This window comes from Pyxicephalus adspersus, chromosome 4 (genome assembly GCF_032062135.1).
Source record: "Pyxicephalus adspersus chromosome 4, UCB_Pads_2.0, whole genome shotgun sequence".
Classification (NCBI taxonomy): domain Eukaryota; kingdom Metazoa; phylum Chordata; class Amphibia; order Anura; family Pyxicephalidae; genus Pyxicephalus; species Pyxicephalus adspersus.
This window is the reverse complement of record NC_092861.1, coordinates 120,516,090-120,539,911: the sequence shown is the minus strand read 5'-3', so window position 1 is coordinate 120,539,911 and position 23,822 is coordinate 120,516,090. Positions and strand designations below refer to the sequence as shown.

Sequence of the window (23,822 nt, the reverse complement as noted above, 5' to 3'; positions counted from 1 at the left end):
TAACACTAGACGACTGGAGAGACACTAACAATGAAATGCCACTGTAACACCAATACTACACATTAGGCCAACAATGTGACAGTAATTATAACCCCCACTAGTCCTTCATTTGAAGGTATTGTCCGTTTGGTAAAGACCTCTTTGCACTATATAACTACTTCTTATAAAAACAAAAAAACTTTAAGTTGACCTATTTCTATTGTTTTTTGGGGAGGCCAATAAAAAGAAAAGTATTATTTAAAAAAAATAATACTTGTGGGTTTAGACAAACACAATAATTATTCATTGCCTTTGGAACTGGTAAGTGTGAAAGGGGTCCTTTGTGTATACACTTTGTACTATATTATGTCTTTATTTCTTTTCTCAAAAATGTGGGAGGTAAGTAGTAACAAAAATACCAAGCACTAAAACACAGTTAAACAAAACATTAGCTACAAAGTAATAAAACATGCATTGGATACAACAGACACTTATCAGTAATAGACTATTCTATTCAAGCATTAGTGATGTTAAATCTAATATAAACTACAAGTGCTGTTTTAATTCAGGTATAGATGTTAAGAGAACTCCACACTAAAACATCAATCCTAAAACAACATCTTACCAAATAACATTTTTCCTTTGAAAGAAATGAGAATTGTCTATTAATATTAGGTCACACTAATGAACAAAACCATACAAATCAAGAATTAAAGGAAAAAAAAGCTACTTACCCGTAATAGTAAAGTCACCTAAAGCGTATCAAAGACAAAAACAGAGAAAAAGAATGCAATTAGTGAGATAAGGTTATGTCTTTCTTAACATGCACCTACAGTAGAAGATTTTTTGCCTTACTATAAAAATTCTAGCTGAACAGAATAATTAAAATCCTTATTCCTGTGTCGGCTGTTAACAGCGTTAGCCAATTACTCTTAGACATATGATCTTAACTTTACTTTGATCATCTGTAAGTATGAGCAAATCCATGATAAGATATACTATAAGATTTTAACTAGTGACTTAAAGCAAATCCCAGCATGGGCTCTGATCAGTCAATTATAACTTTGACTTGCTATAAAGTGGTCATGAGCATCCCACATTATACCCGTCATTTCTAAGTTTCATGAATCCTGAATACAAAGTATACACCAAAATGTCAATACCTATCTACAATTGTGGTGTACACCTGTACAATTTTCTTTTATAGGGGCACACTATATTGGAATAAAGGATCATCACTGAGGTGCAGTACACGCAAAAGGTCAAAGTGGGTTTTTAGGTGCTTATCAGAGACAAAATACTTTTACACTTACCGTACTTTCCTCTCCGTCTTATAAAACATCAACATGAATTTGCACTTTTCTTGCAAATCCTTTAATTAAAATATTTCACAGCACATGTACAGCCAACATATATTTTTTTGACTAACATTGGTTTAATATTTAGGGAATGTAGGATTACCTGGAGCAGCCATTTGATGATTTGTGATTTTTTTGTTCTAAAAGGGATTTAATAAATCATCCAGCTAATGAATAAACCTTTAGTGTTTTTCTATTTGTTATACAGATCTGCATAGGCACTTTCTGGAAATGGTACTGTAAAGTTTTAATAAACTCTTCTATGCTACGTCACATTTACTAATCATCTGTTAATTTATTTTGCAGTATTGAGTTTCCTATAAATGTATTTATAGCTAAGCAGTTTCCTTTCCATATGGTTATCTCAGGTTTTTTTTTTATCTTTGATTAAAAAATTAATTCTCAGTTTTTCATGGTTTACTCTCAACTATAATACACAATTACAGTTCTTTCTTCACAAAATATCAAGGTATCATCTCTGACAATGCAATGGCCAGTGCAGCAGGAGAGCCTCCGAAATATAACTTGTCCCATTGATTCTCCTAGTGTTTATTTGTCTATTTATTAGTCATGCTGTGTCATATAATACATATCCTGTAAGCGCTATTGCCAAAATGCATTTATGCAGCTCCATATGATGTGATGTAAATTGCTTTGCTATTATCTAAAGAGCCCTTGGGTGTACAGAAATGACATTCCTAATGCTGGAGTGGAGCATTGTGCATAGTGCTCGCTGTAGTTTTATGAGGGCTTTGTGATTCGCAAATTACTTTACAGGCTGCATTATCTTTCAAAAAAAGCCAACATCACAGATGCAGTTTAATATTGCTGGTCTGGGGAATACAAGAAAAGCAGGAAATTAAAGAGAATGCCCACCTAAATCTAATTAATCAATACCAGCAGGATGACATATCCCCCACTTTTTAGGTATCTCAGGGGTGGAGCAAGATCTTCACACCTGAGTTCCAGGGTCTGCCCAGCAGCTATGGCCATTGTAAGGGGGTCTAACAGTCCCTGTTGGATTTTCAGATTTGCTGCACTGTCGAGGCTACATGCCTACATGTAGTCAGGAAAACCAGAGAATAGGGACTCTGGGAGAAGGAAGAAACCAGGTTCTGACCTAAGTACACCAGTATGTGTCACTCAAACAAGATTGGCTTCTGAAAAACTTACTGTCTTTTTAGCAAAAGTTAGTTAATGGTGGCAGTTAGTTGAGGATTGTATAACGTTGTACAGAACCCTTTATGCTGACTTTTAAAGATAGTTTAGAAATTTAAAAGGAAAGGATATTCTGTCTTGGGAATAGACTAACTAACAAGTTGAATTCATATCATGAAGATATCTATGACAAGAGTTCCTTCATTTCTAATTAATCATTATTTCAATTTCATTTGAGTTCCCTTTTATGAAGTCAGCGATTCCCAACTGTAACAAGCATATCTATCTATATATATATATATATATATATTTATATATATATATATATATATATATATATATAGATATATTGATATATATATATATAGCTACCTATAAAAGTCCTCAATATTATTATATTGTTAGAAATAATAGGAAATTGCAGAATACTGCAATACCCAGCTTGGATGTTAGCAGACCTTGAGGAGCATATTGGCTGTGTGTAACGGTTTGGGATTAGACAGACTGTTGAATTACTACCTACAACCCCAAGAGCATGGTCGGCTAAATTCAGTGGATTTGTGAAACAAATCTCTTCCACTATCTGTACTAGCTGCCAAAATCCAATTCAGTGCATTAATCACACTTCACATAAGTCAATTCCATTTTTAGTTGTCGCTGAAACAGATGCATAATTTAAATTAATTATTTAATTTAACAATCACTGCTACTAAAAAAATCAAGATAATATAAGTAATAAGTAATATATATAATAATCAACATAATAAAAACATACAAATAAGGTAAAGGAATAACTAAAGTGCACACAGGGAAATTGCGAAGGTGGAAATTATAGGAAATGAAATGCTTACCAAGCTCATTCAACAACAGGGCTGCAAAGAGAACACATAGGAGACAGACACAGGATAAGAAACACAAATGAATAGTGATAATGGAGAAGATGACCACAGAAAGAACTGTACTGAGCTGAGGAAGATTATACTGAGTATCAGTAGCCATTTTGTTAAAATGCATCCAAGTGGTTTACATAAAACTATTGACACCATTGAGGCAACTGCCAGGCCACATTCACATGCATATTGGTCAAAGCCACAAAAATAATGATGTCATTGGTAAATGCATTTTACCACCCAGAAAATCAATTCTACAAAATGGCTGCTTTACAGGATTGTGGGGAGATTGTTTGTTTTATATCCACCGGGATGTCAATGTTATTTCTAAAATGTCAGCAGTAATACTAGTGATTGAAAAACTACACATTTCCTGATTGGGTTAATGTAATTATTTGAACTATATATTTAAAATACAGGAAGCATTCTGAAATATGGGAGTCATTTAATAAGCCAGTTTGAGGGAACTGGTTACTAATATGATACTAATATGAAATGTGTTCTTTTAGATCCTATTATGATTTGTGGATTTATTTTTTTATTTTTAATTTAGCCTTTAAACAAAGATATAGGAAATGAATTCCTATTGTTTATTTTTTGGATACTTTTTCTTCAATAGCCTAAAACAATGAGCATATTTGTTTTTTTTTGTTTTGTTTTTTTTTAGAAGTGTGGTACCTACATATAGCCATGAGATGGCAGCACTGCTTTGTAGGTCAAACAGCATATTTTAATTAAAATGACCAATCATCCACTAATTTATTTTTTAACATGTGTGTATATATGTATGTGTAAATATATACACATTTGATTGTGAGTAATAACTATATTGGATTTTCCAGAATTTCCACAATAGGTCTGACAAATATAATACACTACATAAGGACATTTACACAATAACAACACAAGGCTCTAATTAAATAAAACTGGGGCCCCCATTCCATAAGGTATCATAAACCTCATTTGGTTTTCTTAGGGTTTTAATGCAAATGAGCAACCTGGTGTGTTTTATCACATAGCCAAGTTTCTCTTTCATTCTTTTTGTGAAATCATAGCCATCATTATTATGCATGTTCACTAATTAGGAAGCTTTTGTATCCTACCAAAAAATCTACAAAAGTGTGGAATATGCTAACGGGCTAATTTTTTCTTGTAGAGACATAGCAGTTAAGAATGAGACTCAATTCCATAATTATATTTTATGTCATGGCGTTTGACATATCTATATTAGTCCTAATTAAGTAAAGTAATGACTGAAGGCCAAATTGAAGGTAATGCCCTTGTATAAAATTTTATACCTGATGTAATACAAACCGGAATGGTCTTAGGACCAAACACAAGGCTGAGAGTTTATATTATAATACTGACTTTTTATCTTTTTGTGCTTCCTATGTTCTGATGTAGTTATTGTGTGCAATTCATAAAGGATCTGTCCACTCAAAACATTTATTTAGCTTGATAGATTGTTGGTTGCTTATAAACGGAATCTCTCAGTGACAGAAGTCCCCTTGTTGTCCACCATGGCATTCTGGATCTAAGCAAGTTTTTGGCTCAGCAAGATAGTTTAACTCCCCATTCTCCAGCCTGTCATTATCACACAAAGCCTGGAGGCTAACATGAGCAGTATGGTGATATTGGTGGAGCTAGGAATTTCATAGGGGACTTCTTGTCTTCTTGAATGGATACCCCATTTCCTCTGCTCAACATAAAAAGATTTTTTTGTTTTGAGAGGACTTGGTCTTTAGAAAGGTTTGTTTTTTTGTTAAAACTGGCTTTTTTGTTAAAAACAAAGCTGTTTGTTTTCAGAATGCCTCATATAAATCTAATTGCAATTTTGTAAAGAGACCCTGCCAAGTTACCCAAATCATTAAAAGGTCTCTGCAATAGAAGAGCTCCTAAGCACACCCCTCCAACAGGCTTTCTCCTACCTCCCTTCTATTCCTACACTTTGGCATTTGACTCTTTCTAGGGATGAGTGTGTTTACCACCAAGTTGGATGGTCCCTTTCTCCTATATATATATGTCACTACAGTAGGAGTCAGAGAATGGAACCATGGCAGATGGACACAGACATATGACACCCTCAGAGGTGGCAAGTTCCAAAAATATTGACAAGGAATGGGCTAGGAGAAAAGGGCCACCAGAGAGGTAAGTACAATAGCTCTTTTATTGCAGAGATTTGCATTCCTAAATAACCTGATTGTCACTTTATTATGGTATTTATCCTATAGATAAATACAATACTAACAATATTATATTAACATTTTACACAAAAAAATCTAAAACATGCATATATTCTTATTATAAGCCATAGTATTAGTAAATTCAATTTTGGTAACTCCTTCAGTTTATACAATTATTAAAGCGCATGCATATTATTGTTAGTAAATTTTCATTATTAGCATGTTTATCTGTGATGTGAGGGCCACTGCAATCATTATATATGTGATTGCACGGCACAATGGTTTCAAAATGTGTAATTCTAATATACAGTTGGTTGGGTTGGGTATGTTAAACCTTTCTTCATGAATTGGTAACTGATAAAAGCCGGACATATAAAGGCTGATTGTTACCCAAGTAAAGAAAATGTTAGAACTGAAAAGAACTGGAAACCTAAACTTGGTAATATGCATTCTTGAAAGGATAAATTTGCTCCAAAATAGATTAACTGTTGTATGCGGAGGAGCCCCCAAATTTACGCCAATTTTTTTTTAAGTTTCAATAACAGGAACAATGTACATACTTTGGATATGACCAATGTGCAAAAAGGTAGGTCCGTATGCCTATGTAATGTGTTGAAACAGCAAGAGAATAAAAGTGGAAGACCGAATTTATGGGGGGAACCCCAGTCAAGATTTAGATCTGAGAAACCAATTCATACCAAGTAAAATGAGGAGGAAAGAACATGCTCAAATGAAGAGCACATGGGAAAAGATAAAAAAGACTTAGAAGAAAAATAAAAAACAAAATGGGAAGCCCTACTAAAGGTGGGGTGCAAGTAGGGGTGGGGAATAGTGTGGCATTGGCCAAACTGGGGTAAATGAACAACAATTTGTGGTTAAATAGGATGGAAAGAATTTATTAATCCATGAACATATTAGAGAAGTAAATTTGAGCATCTAAGAATTGGATCTTTTGCTTGGAAACATACATCATCACCTCAAAATGGCGTAATGAGAATAGTCAGGCTCTGGATATTGTTTGGCAGCCCTTAATACATGGGTTAGAAGCTGAAACTGGTAATGAGAAAGGCAGGTTGGTGATTGAGCTGGATGACTGCTTGATCCCTATTAATCAAACGTCATATCAAAGTGGCAAGTAGTGTAAATATTTTAGCCCAAAATCCACTGCCATCAAATGTAAATAAATCTGCATTGGGATCCTATACCAACAGAAAAGCACTTTAAGATTAGTGTCCTGCTCCTATAAATTAGCCAAGCAGAATTTGGAAATAGACCTTTTTTGCTGCCAATCTATATTATTCAAGGTGATCCCCAAATCCCTGTCTGCCCATGTACCCTGGGGACACATATCTGGGTGGTATGTTAAAGGAAGTGTAATGGAATGATATTAAACACCTTACATGGGGAGCAGAGGGCAGCAGAACAGTTCTCACAAAGGGCAAATTATACTTTTCCTAAGGGTAATAAAAGGAAGGAATCCCAGTAGGTGTTTGCCAACTGCCAACAATTGGGTCGAACCCTTTTGGGCCCATAGGAAGAAGGAGGAGAAAAGAGATAGTGGGGGGTCTGTCTCCTGGTGATAACCAAAGAAGATTCGCCACATGTGGAAATCGAGATCTGAGGCTTCAATGGACATCCAAAAGGGAGCTTCCATGAGAGCATGATATTTAGCCAGTGGGCTGATTTGTGTGCCATATTAATGCATAATCAAATTCAGGACTCCCAGGCCCCTTGTACTTGGGTAAATAAAATACGTAGGCAGACAGAAGGGTTCTCTGTTACAGATAAATTGTAAAACTGCACTCTGCAGGGATCGATGAGCTAAGGTAGGAAGAGTAAGGTCCGGAACAGGTATAAGAGTTTAGGCAGGAAGGACATATTGCCATTATTCTGCCAAACCAAGATAGACAGTAAGCTGACCAAATTTGTAATAAATTCCAAAGCTTAGTAAAAAGGAGAATAAGCGTTAGCGTTATACAAAGTGTTGCAATTTTCAATTTACATATAAAACTATCTTTTAATTTTACCTTTTATGTAATGAGGTAATTTTGGGGCAAATAGGCTTACAACAGATAATTTTAGGATCACAATGAGCTTTTGGGATTTTTTTCATTCATGTTATATAACAGAGACTCTAAACCCCAATGCCATGGAATGGGATTACAAAAAAGGAAAACTCTGTCTAGCAATGTTATTTATAGCATATGTATGGGTAGGCTTTTACATCAAAGAGACAGTGTACACTAGGTTTACTACTGTGACTTGATTACTTAATATGGGTCTTGGGTAGCATAAGATACCATCTGTACAATTATGTAGTTATACATGACATTTATAAAAGTGGGAGGAAAACAAAAAAAGGGAGATAAGGATGATTATGTAAAACCACTCTCTATGTGTGGTAGGCAGTGTATAGTTACTTTGGTTTTTGCAGTTAATCTTGACAATACTTCTATAAACATCTAACACATTGTGAAATTCTATCATGACTCAGTCCGGCTTCTTTAGAGAAAGATTAGAGAGTAGTAACAAAGAGCTGGCTAGGCTGTACAGGAAGCATTGCACAGAGTTCAGATGCTAAGCAAGAGGAGAGAGAGCAAGTTGTGAGAGTTGGGAATTATGAGCAGAAGAGGAGCTTCAATTTTTTAACTGCTTGATTGGTCTTATTATACTCTCACACCTTTCATTCCTCCTCGTATCCAGATTGGTTCTTCAAGCACAAGGTAGAAATAGGACTCTTTGTCATACTCCTCTCTGTCAAGTATTTTAAGGGTTATGTACTTCCTGTGGGGACACAAGACAAAGGGAAATGGATGTTTGCAATCACACACATGCTTCAAATATCATCTAAAGCTTAATGGTTATTATGAGGTTATGACAGAAGGATTTGCACACATCCCTTTAAGTACACCAAGGGGCTATCTGCTACATACATATACAGTGACCTGAACAGGTATCTTACGTAGAAATAATAATATTTTTCCACAGTTCCAACTGAATTCCATGGGTAGTAAATATCATATGAATCAACCTGAACACAATCAGAAAGTCTGGGGATTTGTAATCTTGACAAGGCTAAAGCCCCTTGCTTTTGTACGTAAAAGGATGTGTGCATTTGAGTAAATGGTTTAAACAAGCCATCCAAGTTTGCTAAGTCAGACGTATTACTGGTTAGGGTTCAGCATGATAGCAGATCCCCCACCTTTCTTCTCACTCATCTCCACCAGACGAGGTTCCCCAATCTCAAGGTAGAAGGTCTTGTTTTTCTCATATTCCTCATCATCAATTATTTTCACTGATATGGTTTTGCTGCAGGAAAAGAAGGAAAGATTGAAGAGAAGAAGCATAGAACGAGGCAGAAAGAATATAAAGCGGCACAAAATACAGAGTTAGCAGCATCTTGAAGGAGCAAAAGTGCAGGAAATAGAAAGTCTAGGAAACTCAGATCAAGACAGGCAGCTTTAAACCAAGTTTTTATCTTTTGTAGTGGATTTATACCAATGAACCAATATATAGTAAAACAGAACATTTTCAATATAAACATTGTTATCAAAATAAGCATTTAAGAGTCAAGGTAACCTGGAATAAAATGCATGTCATAAAACAGTATACAATAGATAGAAATAGTTTATTCATGATTATTAAGCACACAAAATTCTTTCGTTATTGAAGACAAAATAAGTGAAATATAATATTTGGTCAGCTTCAATCCTGCATATCAAACATGAAAGCACGGGGAATATTATGCCCAAAATGCTCATTGACTATTATCGCTTGTCACATTGTATTTTAGGCCAAAACATTTTTTTAAGGTTTAGATTTTTGGATACAGCATAAAGTGGTTAAAATTTGTAGTTCTATTTGGGAGATTATCCTTCCTGTCTCAAAGGTACAGAAAAATGTAGGAAATCTCTCAACAACAGAGTAAATTTCCCATTAGCTTTGGTGAAAACTATAGCATTTAGAATCTTCCATCATGCATCCATGGCACAATGGTCACCAGGATAAAAAAAGGGTGATTCTACCCAGCAAAAATGTAGCAGTAAAACCTGAAAAAGGTTTTTTTACCCTTCCTTATTATATCTAAAACTAAATAAAACACTTTGGCTCCAAAATACTTTAAAAAGAAGGAAAAGATTGCAGCTTGTATACCCATATATAATATTCCTTTAATCAAGGACACAGCAAACAATTTATTAGTAAACTTTGGGTATATGTATGACTTATAGGGACATATACTAGCTCATACAAATGTTCTTCCCATACGTCATGGTATTCGGTAGTGGATAAAAAGTTAGTACATATTGCTACATGATAGTTCTCAGCCCTGCAGTCCACCCACATCCACCTGTAGAACAAATCCACACTTGGGGAAAATGGTTATTTTTTAATTTTTTCGAAGGCTTCTAAAAACATACTTTGAAGGATCAGTTAACGTGTTTAGAATATAATGCCATCATTGATAGCTTGTCAAAGCAATGTACAATGTAAACAATGAAAAAGTGCTATTCTCAAGATCAATGCAATCCTGCTAAATAATGATAATCTAATCTTTTATCATAAACTCTAGCTGCACACAGAATCTGTCTGCTCACTGCAGCTGTCCTCATACCAATTCGATAAAGAATGGACCACAAGAATATTTGCTGACAAGTCTATCTGATAAAATACAGGTGGAAAAATGAACTCAGATTTGCATTTTGAAAATGTTAGGTTTAAATAGATAAATGGCGACAACATTTGACTGACACAAAATGATCTGTTCATATAGTTAATAGAACTTTGCCTGTACCTAGCTACAGTTCAGTATTCAACAATATGACTTAAATGAACCTTGTGTATGGGTCTGACAAGTAATAGTCACTTTTAGTTCTAGATTACTGGAAAGCTAGAGTAACATCTAAACAAAGTTCACTTCTGCTTAGACTATTGTGGATTCTCTCCTAATCCTCTGTTTGCTGCATAAAGCAAGTAAGAGAAGTTCTGTGTGAGCTTCAATTGATCTGGATTATGGTGGGAGCTTGCAACAGCCTCAAGTCACAAATTGAGAGGCAGCAGTGGAGGGAATACTGTGATCTGTATATCTAGTATATCTATCCATTTTACATAACCTAATGCCCATGAATGATGCTTGCGGCTGCCACACTACATGTGATGTCTCACCTGCAGGCACTTTTAGAGAATGAAAGGGGGCAGTAGTGAGCAGTGCAGTACTGCCTGCTGTCACATGCTGATATGCCCATTTATTAAGAACCAGCTGCCAGCCAACCGGAGCCATTCGGGAAACACTGCTCCTGCTGTCTATCTGAATTTCATTATTAGGAATGTAACATGGAAATATATATCTAACGCAAAATCCATTTAGAGGTGTGGAATGTTAAACTAAATCTAAAAAAAGTAACATGCCTAAACTACTTTGAAATAGAATTGCATGTAAAAATAGAAGTCCACCATGCTGTTTTTGGCATTTTTGCTTTACGGTAAGGATATAAAGCAAGACATTACAGCTGGAAGAAGGAAAGAAACAGTCTGATCCGGCAACATTTTACCGGATAACATATAAAGCTGGCAATTTATGGCATTAAAATAGCTAATTATTTTCTTATTGCCTATTGTACTTCAAATACCATGTTAAACAGGCAATACAACTCTGGCCAAAAGACAGCCCATCTTACTGCCATTTAAACAGGGAGACAATGGGGTACATAAACTTTAAGAGCTGATTTTCATCCGGTTCTGCATGCAGCCGCTATGCACCCTCCCTAATTAACAAGATTATGTTCCAATAGTCTTACCAGTTTGAATGTGTAATCACTGTGTTATGATACTTAGAGACTGACTATTCTGTGTTTGCCATTTTTGTTATTTCCCCAATCAAGGCACTTGGATAGGCGCATCCATGAGTACTCTTACTGAGGAAATTGCAGAGCGGCGCTGCCTACAGCTAGCCTAATTTATTAGACATTATGCGCAGTGTTCTGTGCTAGTTGCAGAATTAACCTAATTCTACGATTTCCTTGGCACACACAGAGTACTTTGTCAATTTACTGTGATGTAGATTTATTTACCTTAATGAAAACATTTTACTAGGAGACAGAACTACTTTTCTTTTATACAAATTGCTAAACTAAACTAGAACTACAATATAAAAGCCCAACCAAACTTTAAGTTTAAATCAGCCAAATCAATTTCAGGTGCAATAAAACAAAAGATGTGCATAGTCTTACAGTTTTTTTTCCTTTAGGGTAATGTCTTGTAGGCAAGTCTGCCGCTAGCAATACATGTGAGTTATTCAGGAGAGCAGTCCCTAAACCTCTGTGGAAGTGCTCCCTCGCTGGCCCTGAATACAGAAGAATTATGAAATTGCTGTCCTTACTAGTGAGGTCAGACTATCAGGAAACTTCTGTACCCTGCATCAAGACTGTATAAAAGAGTTTACCAAGTTGCAAAAGCCTGTCATCTGTCAGCATGCTGCAGAGAATAACTATTGCTCTTTGTGTAGAAGCAGTGGTCTCTCTGCACAAGTCCCTGTTGAGTTAGTGATACAGTTCTCTAATCAGCAGGGAGTTTGATCTAACTGAGCAGGGGGTATGTGGACCATTGCAGACAGACTACTGCTTCCACTCACAGAAAGCAAGGGTCCTTATTTGCAGAATACTAGCGAGGGACAGGTCTTTCCACTCAGCTCAACTTTTGCTTGATAAAACATTGATATCTATATAGCTATAAATCATGTACTCCCTTGTCTGAACAGAAATGGCTATGACTTGTCCTTCATGGATAAACTAATTCATCTGCATTATGGGCACGAGTTTGTAAACTGCCTTTTATGTTTGGCAAACAAAAACAAATCACTGTTATAAATATGTAAATAACTTTTGTTATTTACCTATGTGACTAATTTAATGAATCCAAATAGAAGAGCAGGTAAGAGCTTAATGAAATTTGTTAGAGGAGCAGGCGATGTGGCGTTCACAGAATTTATAAGCAATGATAACTAAAATTGGAGTGTATAAAACAGAACATCTTGGCAGGGGCCACCAACATCTGACAGTGGATCCTAGAACAGTACATCATCTTAAAACCATTAGCAGCAAGATCAATGACATATCTAGCAATATGCATTACATTGTTTACTGATTTCATTCTGTGGGCATGAGAAGGTCTATTCTAGGCTAGTGTAATTAGCCAAAATATCTCAATCAATCGCAAGCAACAGCAGGCAGTCCGTCATCCATTATATGAAAAAGCAAACTTGGATAAACAAATCAGACTTCATATTTTTAGACCATAACATATTTTCCATTTGTAAAGAAGATAAACATTCATTCCACCAAGCTGCCAGGATGATGGAAACAAAATGGGAGGTTATGTTTATTACCATGTTTTAAATGATGACATTCTGCTCTTATACTGTGTGATCATTTAATAATGATAGTAGATAATTCCAGGGCAGACGTTAATCAGTGCACAGTCAATAGATGTTTAAAGCTAAACCCCAAAAATAGATAAAAGGTAATTTGCATTCAACTAGTCTATCTGAAATTTTACTATCTTTTCCAGGGGGGGTAGCTAAGTTATCTTTAGGCCTCCAACCATAAGCAGGAAAAATATATTTCTTTTTTCTTCTTGCAGGTGATCGGCCATGCTTTGCAAAATAATTTTTTTTATCGCATTTACTAAACCCCTTGCAGAGTCAAAAATACAATTTGCTGAACAACTTTAGTAAATCAACCCATGGCTTCTACTACCTCTTTTATTCTTTCTACTCTGGGTGCATGTGGTCACAGATGATTAATCGCCTTTGTATTCATAGATAAGAGAAAAAGAGTTATAAAGTAGTATGCAAACACATTTGGCCCATAAAACAGGTATTTTCTTCACCAAATCGCTTCCATACACCAAAATCACCATCAACTTTAACAATTTCTATTAGAATTCCCTTTATTAAATTTTGAGTGTAGTTGAGCTATAGGGAAAAATGAATTATTTATTGTTGCTGTCATATGCTTATCTTATATTCCAATAATCCTAAGGTAAAAAACTCTTGATCAAAAAAACATTGAAGACTATGTTCAAACTACAGGCACCCAATGTATAAAGTAGAATTTACCTTACTTTATACACTATACACACAATACAAGATTTACTGTGTATAACCCTTTCTGAGTAATGGTTTGTACTGAATAGGCGCATAGGTAACTGTAAAACGCTTTTTTATAAGGTTTCTTTTGAGCATTGGAAATTGGTGTTCTTCACCATATATTCTTTTTTTTGAGCATTGGTTAGGCTAAAATCAGTATAACTTGTATAACTCGGGTAATAGCCTGAATATATAAACATGTATTTGTATAACCTGCAAAGCTTGTTTCCCAAAAGGAAAATCAAATGAAACAAAAAAAGGAAATGAAAAGAAAAAAAGATTGGCAGCACAACTAATTGTAGTTCAAATGCCCTTTAATCCCCACCAATCCAGTATAGTCATAAGTCATATCATCATGTCTCCCCAAAGCCCCGAGTTTCTATTGCTCTACATCTGTCCAGCCAAGTGTCCAGTTCAAGGCTTTTGAAAGATTTTTTGTGACTTAACGGCAATGGTACTAGTCAGCAAAAATTATAGAAGAGATACAATTCTGAGTGACACAACACTGCTGAAAGTAAAAGGCTCCCAGTTTTGCTATTCATTTGAATATTTCAAATGTAGACTGTCACTATAAATATTGAACACTGAAAAGATTGAACTGAAATGAAAAGTAAAGGATAATGAAAAATGTTTGCCCTGTCTTTAGGAAAACATATATTGTATTTGTATCATCACAAAAGTAAGGCATTGTTTTCAATGAGTTGGCCAACGTATAGAGTTAATGAGATGCAGTTGTAAAACACAACCATTGTGTAGTAATGGGAAGCAGAAATGAAATCTTAAATAGGACGCCAAAGACAATTATCAGTGGCCGTCCAATGGCTGGAATGGATCCCCATAGACTTTGAAGTCTAGTCTAGATAGTTCATGGGATGCAATGGTGACAGGTTTATATACTTGTCATCGCTTCAGGGCACATACAAATAGGTAAGTGTGTGCAATATGGCAAAAGAACACCTACACCAACAAATATTTAGTTCCGCTTTATTAGAATTTAGTGATTGAGTTTACATCTATTTCAAATGTTAGGAAAATGGATCAAACAGGTAACTGTAACGAACCTTTACAAAAAAGGGTTTAATAGTGAAATCAGAAAATCAAAGAAAAATATCTCGACACATTTATATGGAATATGTTTCCCTTCATCAGAAATTATTGTATGTACTAGGTACAAGATCACATTCAAGTATGTAACATAAATCAGGAAGTGAGCTTCCTACTAACCTGTGCCTCCCCCAGGGCAAACCTAAGGAAATCATCTATGAAAAGTGGAGTAATAACAAGCTGAGCAGTTGCTCAGTGAAGTAGAAACACAGGTCATGGAGATTTCATTAGCCACCAGGCTCCGAGGGGCCCTCACTGCTTCTCTCTGCTTCCACACCACTGCCGGTCCTAACGATTTTAATAGGTTTTCAGCCCACAAAATAGCTATCCTCATTATATTTAGCTGACAGGGTAGTGTAATTGAATATAGAATTTTTTGTACTACTAACTAGAATGAAAATCTACTTTGTATTTAGCTACTGAAAATACATTACAAGACGAGTTCCAAAGCAATGAACATTCCAAGTTTCACAATGCCAGAGGGAGCAACGCTAATGTCTTGGGAAAACTGGGATACATGGGTCATAATTATATTGTCAGTTCTTGTCCAGACAAGTGACCTTTCATTTAATAAACCTGTCAGGATAAATAGAAGAACAATATAATGCTACTGGCATTTAAATAATAAACCAGCAAACACAATGAAATGAGTATTCAGCTCATTAATCACTCAAAAATACAAGGGACATAAATTGTGATTCTATTCCCCTTTGTAATTCTGTGTAACTGTAATATATATGTATATGTCATGATCAAAGGGTCTACAAGGTTTTTTCTACACATTTCACATGTTCTACCAGGGAAAGGGATAAAAAAATGGTTGACAGCTATGAACAATGGATTAGCAACATATTTTTTGTAAAATGACAGAGGCTTATTGTCGCCGCTTAATGTCCATCATCACTTTTAAAAGGAGTGGAAAAAAATGGAAAAGGCCGCATGATCTCTCACTAGTTTCTAGTTCATGGATCACAAGTATTCCTAATAGCTACTTATAGCCTAATTAAAAAGGAGGTGGTCCGATGACAAAGTCCAATCACTAAGAAGGGCATTTATAAAGCTTTTAGAGTGCTAATAAAATTAATGTAGTAAATGCTAGGAGAGCCTCTTTCATCTTCAGCAAACCTCCGACTGACTGCGGGAGGGAAAAGCAGCTATAGGAGTCAGTTATATCATACTGCAATGAGCATGATGATAGGAAAAGTTGAGTTTCCTCTTTCATTGTCTACTTTGGGGCTGGTAATTGCTACTGAACTGCAGCTAAGACGCTAATCCCCTCCACTGCCTGGTAGGAATGTTCTGCGTGGGCTATGTAAGTCTCAGAACTAGATGGCCAGAAAACATCCTTGGCAGACAAAATAGCTCTCATATATGTATGTATTTGATCTGTGTATTCAACGGTTTACCTTAAGACATTTTACATATATGTTCTGGTCAGTGTGGAGGCATGCCTCCAAGTAATAAATACTATATCTTTACAGTTTACAATAGGAAACACACTTTTTCTACATTACCATCTAATCTAATAATTCGAACAGTTCCAGTAATAAAAGGTGCAAAAAAAAATAAGAATAAGATTGGAACTGGCATGGTTGCAAGGCTTGCAATCACTTTAAATCTCATCTGTGAAAATCCAGCAATATAGTCGATTAACCTTTCACATTTTTAGTCCTGAAAAAAACGTGCTGAATGCATTGCAATCTTCACTGATCCATTCCGCTTGACTGTGCCAAGATGACCCACTGCCAAAATAACTGATTCTTTACTTACCAAAGCAAATGTCACACTCTGCACTTTCCTTATGACTGTTCATAGAGAGAAGAATCCAGGAGCGCCATCGATTATTAATACAATGATCTGTGCTCTCTGCCATACTGACTCCATCATTGCAATAATTATGGAACTTCTCTGCTCTGACAGCAGACCATATATTGTTTGTATGGATTTTTTTCCATTACTGTAAGAAATATGCTAACTTAACTATTGACAAAATAAATTGACTTGTTTAATGATCGGCCAGAGTTGACTTTAGGTAAAGAAACTGATAGATACATGTGTGTTAATATGTGTAATCTTTAGCCTATATATTCTTTAATTCTTAAATATTTAAGAATTGCAGAATTGTAGCATATTGTTGCAGATATCAATAAACCTATGCTCGGTAAAAACCAATGGAACCATTGTATACAACAGCACACAATAACACTTTAGGGAATAATACTACAGTAATAATTGTGACTTTAACAAATCACTCCCTGTCATTTAAAATTCATCCACATTTTATGGAGTACACTAAACTATATCTGCACTTTTGTCACTACAGTACACGGCACATGTAGAAAGTTGTGAATGAAAGCATGACTCATTGTGATCACAGAGAACTGTATAGCAGTTAAAATAATCGCACATATTTGGAAATAATGCCAACCTTCTTTTCCGTTGCAGCTGCAAACTTTTGAAGGCACATTGTATCTGATGGGATGTAAATGTCTTCATAATGTCCTGAGTGAATCATCCAATAGGACACATTCACTTTTACAGCTGGTGGGGACGGGGCTTCCTAATTCCATCTGGCAAACCATCTCTTCCTGTTCTCAGCTATACTTTGCCAGTCTGTCTGCTTTATTTCTCCACCCAGCTTAGCCCAAAGGTTCATTTGTTATACTGATACTGTAATGTGTGCCAGTCGCAGCCTTTTCCAGAGTCATTTCTGGTTTTAAGTCTAAGGTTGTGTCATTTTGGTGTGTGTGTTATGGTGTCATGGTATTCATGTGGTATTTTGTGAAAGCTGTTAAGCATAGCAGTAGGGACCATCTACCTCTCATATGTCATCAGGCAGTCTAGAAACTTGCTGGATTAAAAGTATGTATATATTTAGTTTTAATCGGTGCAGGACCTATTCAAAAACAATGAGGTAGGCTTTCAGTTTTTAAAAATTTGTATATAGTAAAGCTATGCCCACTTTCGATACAATCCAATCATGTGCTAGGGAAACTTTTTTAGATTTTTGCACACATCTAAATCTTATTCCATTACTCTATTAAATGAGGATGGTATACCAACATTGCAGCAGTTACCAGTTTGTGCTAAAAAGCTTCAAAAAAGGTGAGTAGGTTAACGAACCAAAGTCCAACATCTCTGGTTCATGACCTCTGTTAATCAAGAAAATACAGCTACCTAATGTCATCCCTGTATTGGATATTGGCAGAAGGAATATTTTTCAGACAAGGTACATTTGTTGTATTGACTTGCAACTTGACTGAAGCTGTCATGTACACGTGAAGCTATCTCATTGACCTTCCTGCCATAGAAAGGTCATCCACAAATATTTTTGTACTATTTATTGTGGTTGCAAACAGAATAATGGGAAGAACAGTGAACACGAATAGTTGATGCTAAAGTATAAATGAAATACTGTTTTATGAGATACCTAGTATATAGTTTAGTTTGGGCTTTTTTATAATTTTAGATTTTTTAATTTCTTGTGATCAATGCACTTATAAAACCTAAGACTGTCCAATAAAAATGTGCTGGCAACCGTGGTAGAGATCATTTTAATCATGGAAGGAGAACTTGGAAACTTATGGTGGGCAGGACAATGGAGGACATGAAAGGGAGAACCTGTCTTAATCCAACAAGTAAAAGATTTATTTAAGTGGTGTACACATCACTCCTAACGGGCTTAATCATAATACAGATAACTAACTGTTACAATTAAGCTAATTACAGGAAAACACATCATAATAGAGAGAGGCAAGATTGCAGATTTTGTTGGAGTAAATCTGAGCCCTTTGTGGCTCAAGCACCCATCCTGCAGTAGGATAAACCAGTAGAGCATTGAGAGTAGCATTGATGTTTCTCTACTAACACTCCATTTGTTTCCCTTAATAATACAACTATACTTCTAGCCAGATAGGTCTGTTTTTGGTTCTCTTTCGGTACTGCAAATTGCTCATGGTTTGTTAGTTTTGTTCTTTCTTTCTTTGCATGTAGGAGTAAAAAATAAACTACTACATTACATCAGACATAAAGGAAGACAAACGGAATCATATCAGAAACTGTGAATTAATAAATCAGACTCCTAGAATATGAATTACTTCAACCAAAAATTTGCCCTTTGCTTTTCTTTTGTATGTAGACCAATATTTTATGTCATGCGTCATTAATTGCTGCACTTGATTAGCATAAAGGCTAGAAATATTTGACACAAGCCAGATGGCATTCTAAATGTAGAAATTAGATTGTTTTCATAACAAAGTCAGCTGACATCATCGATGGAGGCAAGTTATGCTTCATGCGCATTATCTTGGGTGAACTCACTGAGAACTTTCCACAGTTTAAGCCAAAAAGAGCCACATCTAAAATGACATAGCAGTTCATCTACACTTACATTTCCTGCTCACATTTTAATGTAGCTTTGGATTTTTCTTGGAATATTTTATAACTGTGATTTGCCATGTCACTGACACATAGAAGCTAATTTACAAAGAATTAAAGAAAATGGCCTTGTTGCTAGTAACAGCCAGTCATATTCCAGCTGTTATTCCTTGTTTGCCAAATTATGTAATTGTCACTGCTTGCCATCTATGGTGCATGCTTTACTCTTTTTTCATTTAGTTTATAACAAAGCTGCTCATTGCATTCCTAGAAAAAGATTTTATACTAGAACAATAATCACCATATCATAATTAAAGTGAATTTACACCCTTACAATGTACTTTTCTTTTTTGATTCCCTTTGGTAAAGTGGAACTATGTTATACTATATACCAGGGGTGCCCAACACGTCGATCACGATCTACTGGTCGATCGGAAAGGAAAGGTGAGTCGATTGCGGAGCCCTGCTTTACCCTCCAAGTAAAAATCTAGGGCTGATAAAGGTTTGTAGCCCTGCTGTACATCTATAGGGATGCTGGGGATGTCTTTCGTCAGACAACACCAGGAACTTTCACTCCAGGACACTTTCCTATTGGTCCCTTAGGTCTCCATTTGGTCCAATAAGAGCCGGGGAGGAGGTATGTTCCTGGTGAACGGGGCAGATAAAACAGAACGGTGCGTGCATGAGAAGGCGTGTGTAGCAGTGGGGAGTGGGGACGGAGGCAGAGAGGGCGGGAGGACAGTCTGAGATGAACAGTGCTAGGCGGCCAAGTCAGTTCAGGCTCGAGGTCAGGGTTCAATTACCGAGATACTTTTGCACAGATTAGCAGTTCTTTTTCTTGCGCAACACTTTATTTTCCATTGACAGGTGAACTGTAGCTTTGCTTTCACTATAGTCTTGTAGGGCAAGGTCTGTGCAATGTTCTGCTATTTAATGTCTCATTAGCTTCAGTCCCTTCTGTGTCATACTCTTTATCTATATAAATAAATATATGTTTAGCATTTTTATTGTTGGTAGATCATTTTGACTTGGCCATTTTAAAAGTAGCTTGCAAGCCAAAAAGGTTTGGGCACCGCTGCTATATAAAAATATGTTATACTCACCTGTCCCCGTTTTGTCACATGGTGCCACCATCTTCTTCATTCCTCCCTTCCTTCTACATTCTTCGTCCGTCTAGGCTGGCAGAACTGGGATGATGTAACTCCTGTGCAGGCACATGGAAGTTCCTTCAGTGCCGGCAACAACAGGAGAAGCAAGGATGTTTGGGGTATTCTGGCAGTGATTTTTACAGCTCCATGAGTAATCAGCCAGGTAAGAATGCTTTTTGCAGAAGGGGCATTGCCCAGCCCTTCTGCAATAAAGCCCTGACTGATTGCCATTTTTATTCAAAGTGGAATTGTACACACAGCATCATTCTGTTTTATGTAAAAGAGGTTGGGTGAAAAAAAGCAATATGTAGAGTTCTGGTTCTTAGCTTCAGATAGCTTTTATGTTTATTAGATAACAAGATCAATAGAGGGTAAGCTAAGAAATCAATTGTGAAAAAAAAGCCAAAGGTTATTTTTTTACCCCTGAAAAAATGACTTGTCATTTACCATAAAATTAAACTACTGTCCATTTCCCACTCCTTCTGGAAAGTTGAGCCTATCTAAAAAGCTAACTTAGGAAAAAGAAGGAAAGAAACATTTTAAATCATTAAACATACAGCCAGTATCACAATGTTAGTAAGGTTAAAAAGTATAGAACACTGAGTATCAGAAATTGTGTAACTTACATTGGTGTCATTAAGTGTCATTGGTTCAACTATAACTATGGCACTTGAAGCTGATTCCGAAGATAAGGTGAAGAACAGGAGTACAAGGTTAAGCATTAATTCTCTTTCACTTTGACTATTTGTACTGTATCCATTTAATCCGAAGATCAAGAGACATCTTGAGAAATGTTTTCATTTTTACTGACATGATCCACTAAATGTTCATGTTATGTTACTATCTGAGGCAGCACTGTGTATATCCAAATGTCTAAGGCATTATAAGAAAAATCAATTTCTTGCCAAGCAGAAGATATTTATTTAAACTCATTTACACCTACAGTATACAGGATCATATTCTTCTACATTTGTCTTTGTATTTTTCTTACTACTGTATGTCAAGTACAGAGGGAATTTATGAATTCAAGATCTCCATAAAGTAGCAATTTTTTTATCTATATAGCTCATGTATATTGTATACATTTAAATAATTTCATGGAAAAATATGGCAAAGATTGTCACCATTATCTTTTTATGCTATTTTTTAGCTGGAACAAATTTCTTGGTTTACAGGCTGACAATCGGAAATCTGGCCATCAATAATCTGGTTCTTTCAGTTTCCCGGCATACATTTCAGAGTGCATTATCAATACAGGGACTGCAGTACACTGTTTGGCCACTAATGTTTTCATGGTGCTGTTCTGCAGAAACAGCTGTTAGGTCTGCTTGTTATACTAAATACACGTTGAGACGTCCCTGCTGCCTGCTCCTGTGGAACTGTGTGGTGCTGCAAGAGCAAGGCTCCTCAGGTCCAGAGGTTGCCCGATTTTGGATTGTCAACCTGTATTACATAATACCTAACAGTCCTCAGTCAATGGCTCATATACAAACTCCAATCCAGTGTTTTCCCTACTGAGATTGAAACCCAGAGCTAAAGGATAAGAATACTCACAAATTAGCCAGTATTATGTCCAAAAACAAAGACTCTGGAAAAAGAGCATTAGAAAAAAACTAGCAAAATGGTGTCATAGAGAGATGATAATTATTGGTAGGACACAGTCAGGAATGGTAATTTGGGAAGAAAGCAAAGGAAGGTTAATGTTCTAATGAACTAACAAAAGATTGTTATTAACCACTGTAATTGTCAAATTGGCCCTTAATTATGAAAACAAAGAGACATGATAAGCAGTCACTATAGACTTGTTTTTGGCAGATGTAGGAATGATTTAAGCAAAACACAACATGTAGCTAATGAACTGTGTCAAAGTTTTGGAAAAATAATTATCTATCCCTAAGAGGGAACATAAGGAATTGACTTTTATGAAACCTTATCCTTATCTAGACTATTTATTTAAATCTAAATACTTCTAAACCTATATTAAAGAAAACTGGAAAAGATAAAGGTAAAGGAAGGGAATATGTGAATATAGGATAAATATAAATATAGAATAAAGGAAGAACATATGTGTACAGTATTGACCTTAAGGAACATTAATCCTTTATGAAAACAGACAATGAAAACAGTCTACAAATCAGGACTTCCATCAATAATCTTTTCCTTTAAGAAACAAGTGCTGCCTAGCAGTATGTAGATGGCACCTTGAAATATTCCTAGATGAAAGGACATATTTATCAAAATGTCAGAGATATTTCGAATACTTTGGTTGTGTCTCATTGCCTTCAGCGACTAAAGTCATACCCTAATTTTGTTCATATTGCACTGTGAAAAATTAAAGCGAGCATTTCATTACCATGAGCAACAACTTTAGCTGATCCTTCAAAGGCTTCCTATTGTATTTCTGTATATAGACATAATGGAAGAAGTGCAACCTATAATAAGGTTCTGCCTAGGTTTTTCTTCCAGTGGAAGGTTTCCTGAATGTCCTTTGACCTCCCATTTATTGTGATTACAAGATGGTGAAATATGCAGCTAACATATTTTATTATTATTGATACACACTAGAAATGTTAAATAAGCTGTACAGAGAAAAGGGTCGTTTATGTGCTATATTCATTTCACACTTACATTTAACAGACTCTTGCTCTCATTAGTTATTCATTAAGAAGAGCTTGAGGTTATAGAATTTAATAGGATTTTCACTGATAAATGTGAAAGCCAGAGCTGGTAAAGGTCATTACAGCTGAAGCACACGGCAGTGCCTTTGTTTAGTTAAACATGCTGATTTTTTTCAGCAAAGATTTTATTCCTGTAGAGTTGTTCAAGTCTAGCTGTGAAACTCCAGATGCAATGAACACACTCCAGTCTATGCAACAGATTAACAGAACACTACATTTACAATATCTGGTAGATGTGAGTATACACCCATAAAAAAGTTTAATACATTTTTAACATATGAATATTTGTAAAAAGTCTACTTGGACAGCTAGCCTGAAATCTGAATTGGTGTTATAGCATCAGTATATCATATGAAAGAGCTGCTAATGACATACTTGTATGTAGAAGTCCTCGTACTTGTACAAAACATGTTATATGCAGCATGTTGCTCTGTGCTCATGCAATGTTAATTGCATGTTTATGCAGGCAAAGGCTTAACAATAGTAATTTAAAACTTCCATCTCACTGTTCTAACCACCTCCTGGATGTGCCTAACGCTAAAATAAATGACAGTGTCCGCTCTTCAATGTTAAGTGCATATAGGAGGTGGTTGATCATTGGTGCAGTAAAGTACAATACAGCTGCCCTGTAACCGTCCATACATTCACCTATAATATGCAGTGTGTCCCATATTTTGTAAACTAATAAATCTGGAATCAGTTTTTTACAGTGATCCATAGGGTTTCTTGATTGAATGTAAGAAAGCAAAAGTCAGGTATGTGTTAAGTGCCTATTTTTGCATATTGTATGCACAACAGCTTTGA

General features: G+C 35.8%; 1 protein-coding gene across 8 annotated transcripts in view; it reads right to left on the bottom strand.

Annotated features, from left to right (window-relative positions):
- LOC140329295 (sodium/calcium exchanger 1) overlaps positions 1 to 23,822 on the bottom strand; it is a 254,077-nt gene that overhangs the window by 39,639 nt on the left and 190,616 nt on the right. For 3 of the 8 annotated variants that reach the window (XM_072409477.1, XM_072409478.1, XM_072409479.1), the window contains exons 3-6: positions 8,771 to 8,877; positions 3,347 to 3,367; positions 714 to 731; positions 605 to 619 (exon numbers count right to left, since the gene is read on the bottom strand). In XM_072409477.1, coding sequence (XP_072265578.1) covers positions 605 to 619; positions 714 to 731; positions 3,347 to 3,367; positions 8,771 to 8,877 — 161 coding nt within the window. Of the gene's footprint in view, positions 1 to 604; positions 620 to 713; positions 732 to 3,346; positions 3,368 to 8,248; positions 8,353 to 8,770; positions 8,878 to 23,822 lie in introns of all 8 variants that reach the window. The other 5 variants (XM_072409480.1, XM_072409484.1, XM_072409483.1 and 2 more) reach the window with 3 other exon arrangements.